At 39.8% G+C, this 7,908-nt stretch overlaps 1 protein-coding gene across 1 annotated transcript in view; it reads left to right on the plus strand.

Moving 5' to 3' along the window:
• Window positions 1-3,791: 3,791 nt before the first annotated feature.
• Window positions 3,792-7,908, plus strand: part of LOC101855402 — a gene marked incomplete in the record, with an annotated part of 40,259 nt that continues 36,142 nt past the window's right edge. Inside the window, 3 exon segments of the mRNA XM_013091501.2 lie at window positions 3,792-3,987; window positions 5,626-5,952; window positions 6,558-6,590. Coding sequence (XP_012946955.2) covers window positions 5,706-5,952; window positions 6,558-6,590 — 280 coding nt within the window.

The following is a 7,908-nucleotide window of genomic DNA, read 5'->3' on the forward strand; positions in this document are numbered from 1 at the left end:
ATGTATATATTTTATTTACAGTGGCGTCCAAAAGAAACTTGCAATGTAATCACCCAATCGTGTTAAAACCTTGCACTACCCACTTATGCAGCATACCATTTATAGCTAAATACATGTAAATTCTGTATCATCTGACACATCAACATTTCAATTATGTAAAGAGACGGCCGAGGTATGGTCACTCAAAATTGACCTTAAAAAATCGGGCTCGGCAAAATTGTGCGAAATCAAAGACATGTACAGCTGAGTTTGCACGTGTGTTGAGGTGCATCGACATTGGTGGTCAACACTGATGGAATGGACATGGGTTTAATATCAAATGAAAAGAAAATATTATTGTCTCTACAATGAACAACATCTTCCGGTGATATTTTCAAACAGATTGGAAAACAGAGCAGTCACAAACACTACGCAAAACCTGGACTTGACATTTCATATGGTCATTAAACTTTTGCTTGGGAGCTGTTGGTTTCATAGTCACAAGGGGATGTCTTCCTCCACTGGAAAACTCATGGGTCGCTCTTCAACCCTGCTCGACTCCAGGCCAAGACCAAGATCAACAAAACAACAGTACGAGACCTTCTCTTCGGCGATGCAGCTACTCTTGTTGCTCACAGTGAACAACCCTACAAACAATAATGGACCGCCTATCAACAGCATGCAAGGTCTTCAGCTTGGTCATAAGTGTTCAGAAAACAGTCATGCTTTCTCAAGAAGGTGCAGAGCAGAGCCACACATGGCTAAACGACAAGGAACTTGAGACAGTGGACAAAGTTCTTTTACCTTGGGTCTACCATCAGCTCTACTACATCGCTTGCTTATGAGATCAACATCATTATAGGGAAAGCATCAACAACTTTTGGAAGGCTGACAAAACGAGCATGGGAAAACAAAAGATTAACCATTAAAACAAAAATCAAGATTACGAAGCATGTGTCCTCAGCACACTCCTTTATGAATCTGAGACATGGACCTTGTACAGCAGGCAAGAAAAGTGCCTTGACATTTTCCACCTCAGATGCTGCCGCAAGATCTTAGGCACTTCGTGGCATGACAAGGTTACAAATGTTGAAGTGTTGGAACGGGCGAACCTCCAGACTCCAGAGCATGACAACTATCCTGTGTTTTAAAAGATTGAGATGGCTGGGTCATGTCAAGAGAATGGATGACAACCGGATTCCGAAGCAACTTCTCTATTGAGAACTTGCCTAGGGAAAGAGACCAAGAGGAAGACCAAAATTGAGGTACACAGACACCTGCAAAAACAGCTTATCTAAGCTTGGAGTAGATTTTAGCATCTGGGAAGAAATAGCCGAGGACAGGAGAACATGGAGGGAAATGATAAAGGAAAGAACTTAATGTTAGAGAGCAGCCTTAGAAACAACCAGGCTGAGAAGCGCCAACGACGAAAGGAAAACAACGGATATAGGCGCCAACAGAGCTTCGATCCACGTCACTGATATGCAAGCTCTGCGACAGAATCTGCGCTTTAAACATAGGAAGAATTCGCCATGAAAGAAACTGCCTGAAGACAACCTTGAGACCATCTTGAGCTAAATTGACCGTCTGTATAGACGAAAAGAGCAATACATTGGTTTCATGTAATGTACGAAACTTTTTTTTGCACATAGACTGTGTTAGTTAGATTTTGGACATAATCATCTGTCAATGAGGAACAGAGGCCAGGAAACCGCTGTGGTTTTGAGTGGTCTGGTGTGGAATGAACAAAACTGCCGAACTTGAGAATCACAGGAAGGCTTGGTTTAGTGGACTGCATCGCGCAAGTGGTGGAACGTCATGTCTTACCGTATTTTCGTCATGATGTCATTCAAGCAAACATCTTCATAAATAGCAAAGAACTTTCTCACAGGGCCAGTGCCACTAGACAATAAGTGGTCACCAGTGAATAGTCCTAATATGAATCCTACAGGTGCGGTATGAGAAGTCCCATGAAACAGCAGCTGAGAGAAGCGACTTTGCTCACATTCAGACCCTTCGTTTGCAACTCTCTGTGGCATTTTGGAGGAAAAGACAGATAATTAGGCTCTATATATACAATTAATAGAGTAAATGCCATAAGTACAAAACCAATGGCTTCTAAACAAAATGACAATGAGCACATTTAATGATAAGTCCAAGTTTTGCGTGGCATTTGTGTTTTCGGTCTAGTTTGAAACTATCGTAATTAAAATCATATTGTTTATTGCAGAGACAAAAATTCTCCATTCATTGGATATGCAATGCATGTCCGTTATATCAATATTGATGCTCCTCATACACTCGGGAAGACAATTTTACGTTTCTTTGATTTTGCACAATATTATCAAGCCTGATTTTTAGGTCACTTTTCAATTTTGCACGGGTCGCTGCCGAAGCCTACTCTTATCGATTTTAGACTACCAAGGGATCTTTTACGTGCGCAACTACACGGGACCTTCGAGATTTTTAGTCCTTGTCCGAGAAGGCTAGGTCGTCGATTTTTTCTACCAGGAGATCAGGGATGTGGCTGAAAGACAGCGGTAAGAATAGGGGCCAAGGAGTAGCAATAGAAGCAGAAAGAGTCAGGAGCTCAGAGGAGGGGGCAAAGGAGGTGACGGGGTGGGGGTAGAAATTGGGACGAAAGCAGACTACAGAACATTGTTAGAGCAGGAAAGGCGGTGAAAGGAGACAATTTTAGATAATAATTTTTCCCGTCGCTACCCGGATTCGAACCCGGGACCTTTGAATGAGAGGCGCACACCTTAACCTATACGCCACGAGAGCCCCCCCCCCCCCCCCCTATATTTAATGTGTCCGGTGCGATCATATGGCCCACTTACAAAAAAAGAAGAGAGAGAGAGAGAGAGAGAGAGAGAGAGAGAGAGAGAGAGAGAGAGAGAGAGAGAGAGAGAGAGAGAGAGAGAGAGAGAGAGAAAGAGAGAGAGAGAGAGAGAGAGAGAGAGAGAGAGAGAGAGGGGTGGGGGGTGACTTGGCTGGAAGGATATTATGACGTCGATTGGGGGTAATGAAACATGTTGTTCTTGCAATTTTTGTGTTTGTTTTTTGCTTTGTTGTTGTTGTTGTTGTTGTTGTTGTTGTTGTTGTTGTTGTTGTTGTTAACTGTTGTTTATTTTGTTGTTGTTGTTTATTTTGTTGTTGTTGTTGTTTTGTTTAGTTGTTGTTGTTTTTTTTTGGGGGGGGGGTAAAACATTTTATTATGTATTATAATTTTATTCATTCATTATCGTGCAGGGATGCGCGGGTCTCAGGATAAAACGAGAGTATTATAGTTGTCGCTCAACAGAATGTAGCAAACACCATTTACTGCTTTACTTTGTTTTGTTTTGCTCTAGCTTTTATTTTGGTATTCTGGTGTCATGTTCAAAGCGTCAACGGCGAAGTGTTAGACCAGAGAAATAACTGTTAGACTAGCCTACTATAGGATAGGATAGGCCAATCCAACTCCTTTTCGCATTAAAACAGTGAAATGGGACTTTTTTTTACCTTAACTTAATAGTGAAGTCTTTCAAGTTGAGAATTGCAATATGTACATACACATTTGAAAGCCCGAAACCTGATACATAGAAGAAATAAAATAGAAAACGAAGGCAGTGCCACAAGAGAAGCCATAGATTTTCTTCGCTAGGCCTAGCCTAGGCTATAAAGCGAACGCGCCGAACCAAAAACCGAGGTAGGCCCATGTCACCTTTGACCCCGTAGTGTTGTAGCAACGGGCCTCGAAAATTATCACTACGCAGAAGAAACTACTAAAGTATAAAGACAGTTAGAAATCTGTCAATAAAAGTTAACAGTAGGTTTGAACACATATGTTGGTTTCTGAAAAGTACAAAGAATACTCATCAATAGTCTAGTATAGAAGGATACTTTAAAGTTCAGCGAGAACTATTTATTGAATTTTATCTGATCTGGTGTGTAGACACAGGAAGTTCATGGACGAGTGCTAACTTTACTTTTCTCAAAGAAACAACTGCTTGGAATGAAAGAAATGTAAGTATATTGACAAGAACTTTCCGGTCTTATCACGGTTGTAAACCCTGTGTTGTCTTTGGACTAATATTAGTCGTAGTTGTGGAACAGAAGTGTAAGTGTACTCCAGTTTACATGCCGAAAAAGGACAAGAAATCTACTGTGCGCTAGATCTCTGTTTCGCTGTTGATTGACTCGGGAGTTACGAAGGTTGGAAATCACTGAGCAGATGCTTCGAGCCTGTAAGTTTTCTTACTGGAATGGAATTGTGATTTCATCTTTAGTTCTAAATCTAGTAGCCTTGGAAATGCGTCTTTTAATGCTGTATGTTTTCGGTACTTTCAGCCTCTGTCGCGTAATATGATGGTCCGACAGGTTCATTTGCGTAAACTTATTAATAATTAACTGCGAAGTCAAAGATGCATGAGATTGAGAGGTGGGGAAAAGGCATTTAATTGTTCGGAGACTGGAGATAGATCTGTAATAAATTGGCCCTTTCATTTACTTTATGAATCTTAAGTACTTAAAAGTATTCCATCAAATTATGATAACCATGGGCCGATATATTTGGTGCAATGCATGGCCTATCAATATCAATGTTTGTACATTATGCTTCACTTTGAGCTGTCTAGGGCTATTTTTTTTCCTTTCTTTTCAACAATGCAATTGTTACAGCATTCACACTTTTCAGCTGTGTGTTTTTTTTAAAAATTGTATAGATCTAGAGACCTTAGGATCCCAATTAAGTTTATCCACAAATGTAAATAACGCTGTCTTTTAGAGTGCATCATGCTTTCTTCCGTTTTCAACGTTTTCTCTGTGATGAATATGAAATTTGCATGAGAAGTTTGTAGTTGCCACAACTGACTAAGCAAGTTGCACTTAAGGCAGGACCGGAAACGAGAAGATGTACAGCCATAACAATACAGCCTGGCAGTGGCTCCCCATCACTGGGAAGACTAATGAGGGGATTGCATGACAGGGGTGTGGAAAAGCTTCTTGAGCCGAGTGCTCATGTGAGCCCCGTTAACTGTGCCTCACGTTACAAATGTCCCATGTTATGTGAACGGAGAAAATGTCAGCTGGCATTTCGTAATTTTGACCGGGATTGCAGCACAGAATGGCAGGATGAGCTGTAATCAAGACGGTGACAAGAAGACCGTTGGTTGTGCACATTCGTGCTCATTGCTTTAGCTGTGGGTTTGATAACTGTTCTTATGTTTCATTGAGTGACAATGTTTTTTCTTCAAATAATATAAAATTGTTTCTTTTGCGATGGTGCTAGCAGTGTTCAATTACAAATCTGTGCTGCGGTGTTCTCGAAAATTCTGAATACTTTTTCACTTGAGGAATACTTGTGATGAAGTTTTGAAATTTTCTTTGATTTCAGTGATGTTAGCAGTTTTGGTGAATTATGGGACCACTAAGTTTAATTGTGTGATCCTGTCTTTTTACAGTCTCGCTAAATCAGCAATTCCATGGTCATGGTTGTCTCCCTTTAAATCGCATTGTGCTTTAATATTTTACAAAATAGTTGAGGAGTCTCTTATATCCGGCTTGCCTGAAATAAAATTAATCATTTATTGACCATTAACGACATAGACAGTGAAATGTGCTGCAATTTTGAGTATATCTTTATTCTTTATGAATGATTCACAGGTTGTGATGTACAATGCCGAGTTTTGGACTACAGCCTCACAGGTGTCGGTGCTAGAAAGGAGTTTATAAGAGACTAGAAAATGTCGGAGCAAGTCCAGGGAGTAGAGGGGGAGAACGGAGGAGATGTCACCACTGACAGGAGAACCCCGAGCATGGACAGGGTGCCCACCCCAGAGAGCATGAGCCGACCAAAGAGCACAGCCAGTGGAGATATTGTGTTTGAGGCAAAGAAGAAGAAAAGGAGGGGTGGGACTCCCTCCTCTGTTGCTACAGACGATGGACATGAGGTGACCTTCACGGTCACCATAGCAATTGCTGTGCCCACAGGTTAGCTGAGTTTTGTTGTTTTTTTCATGCGCTAGTTTTTAAAACTGAAAGATTTTGTTATGGTGATTGATGTGAAAAACACTCCTTTTTCCTCTGTCTCTAACTTTTACTTGTCTTAAGAATTTATTGGAAAATATGCTTTTTTTCATCTATCAGGTATTACTGACCTACATAAAAAAGCTGACTTGACTTATATTACATGATGACCATGATTGTATTTAGAGAGCCAGTTGTTATTTTTGCCAGTTTCAATCTTAGATATAGAATATAGATGCTAAAAATGTGTTTTTTTCTTTTTATCTTCTTCAATATTTGAACAAAAGACCGCAATATGTGCCTCATAAATGGTAACTAACTGCAAGATATTCTGTTCTTTTTGTTTTTGACATTATTGATCTGTTCAGTGGACTATGTCTTTTGAGAATCAAAATATCTTCCTGATTGGGAGGGATTTCAGCCTGTGCAGTTGGTAGATCCTATTTTTTTCCCATCAATTCTTAATTTTCGTATGTGGTATTTCTTTTTCCAGCATCCGTTACGTTTGTATCAAAGAAGAGAAAGATCTCTTTGAATAATGCATGTCATAAATATGTTATTGTATTCAGTTTATGCAGAACGTGAGGACACATCATCTCCAGGTACACATTTCAACTAGTGGTATCAGAGCTCTCTACCTTGCAGTCTTGCTTGTTGTTGTATGGGCATATTAGAGCTTATTAGAACAGTACCTTTTCTGAACTCTCTACATAGCTTTTGTGGCATATATTTTATAACCTCGCAGTTATTATGCCATATTAAAGATTGTGTTATTATTATTATACTATTATGTGTACTCATGTATCTGTCTTTGTTTGTGTCATCCCACATATTATGATAATGTATTCAATGACTCTGTATTTCCTCTGGAGGAGAACATGGGGCAAGGGTGTATCTGTCTATAATTTATATAATATATAACAGATTCAGTGTTGATCCTTGTGTTTGCTCAGTACTTTCTCCGTCTTGTACTTTCATTTAGTGCTCTTATGGTCTTGGTGTTCTTGCACTCTTGGTGTTCTTGATTCTTATAATAGTGCCTGTCAGTACGGAACATCTGTTCTTAGCAACGGTGTGCTGTTTGTGGAAAAGAGATTGTATTATAGACCTCTTGGCACTTTGATTCTTATAATTTCATTACAGATTTATTGTCTGTTTCTGGTTTTATTTAATTCATTTTAGGATTTTATTGTCTTATGTCTAGCAGGAATAGAAGCATTTTACTTTTATGCAGCTATTTTCACACTGTACAGTGCTGGGTTGTTATTTTTTTTGGTGCTTATTGCGTAATGACAGTTTTAGGTATCCTTATATTTGAGTTGAGAGTTAGAAATTTGTTGTTCCAGAGGGGATGAGGAAAGAGAGAAAAGATAGGTGAGACAGAATGATAGGTGTTTTGATGTCAGATTCAACTTACAGGGAACCGTAAAACTTTATTACAGGAACTGGAAAAGATGGAAAGGGGGGAGGGGGGGGGATTAATTTAATAACAAGGCAAAGAAGCAGATGTTACATTTTTCAAATTAATACCTGAGACTTCTTTGGTGGAGAAGTTAATGCCACCAAAGTAATGATTGAAACCACCATTCTTTTTTAGTAGAATAGTAATCACCTCTTTTCCTTTTTTCCCTTTCCATCTTTGTTTTATTTTTCTCCTTTTGTTTGTGCCGTATTTTCCCTGTGGACCCGTCCACCCACCCGACCCCCCTTTGTCCCGTGTGTCAAGCTGTTGACGCGCAGTCAAACTGTCATGAGCCGCCAGCCGCTGCACGCATTACTTATGCATGAGAGAAATTAGCAACGGCGCCTTCCGCCCACACGACATCTTTCGTCATCCCCATTCAATTCCACAGATCTTTCCTCATACAAATAATAGCCTCATGTTTACTCAGTTTGTATCATGGTAGAACTGCAATGTGG

This window comes from Aplysia californica, unplaced genomic scaffold (assembly GCF_000002075.1).
Source record: "Aplysia californica isolate F4 #8 unplaced genomic scaffold, AplCal3.0 scaffold00038, whole genome shotgun sequence".
Lineage (NCBI taxonomy): Eukaryota > Metazoa > Mollusca > Gastropoda > Aplysiida > Aplysiidae > Aplysia > Aplysia californica.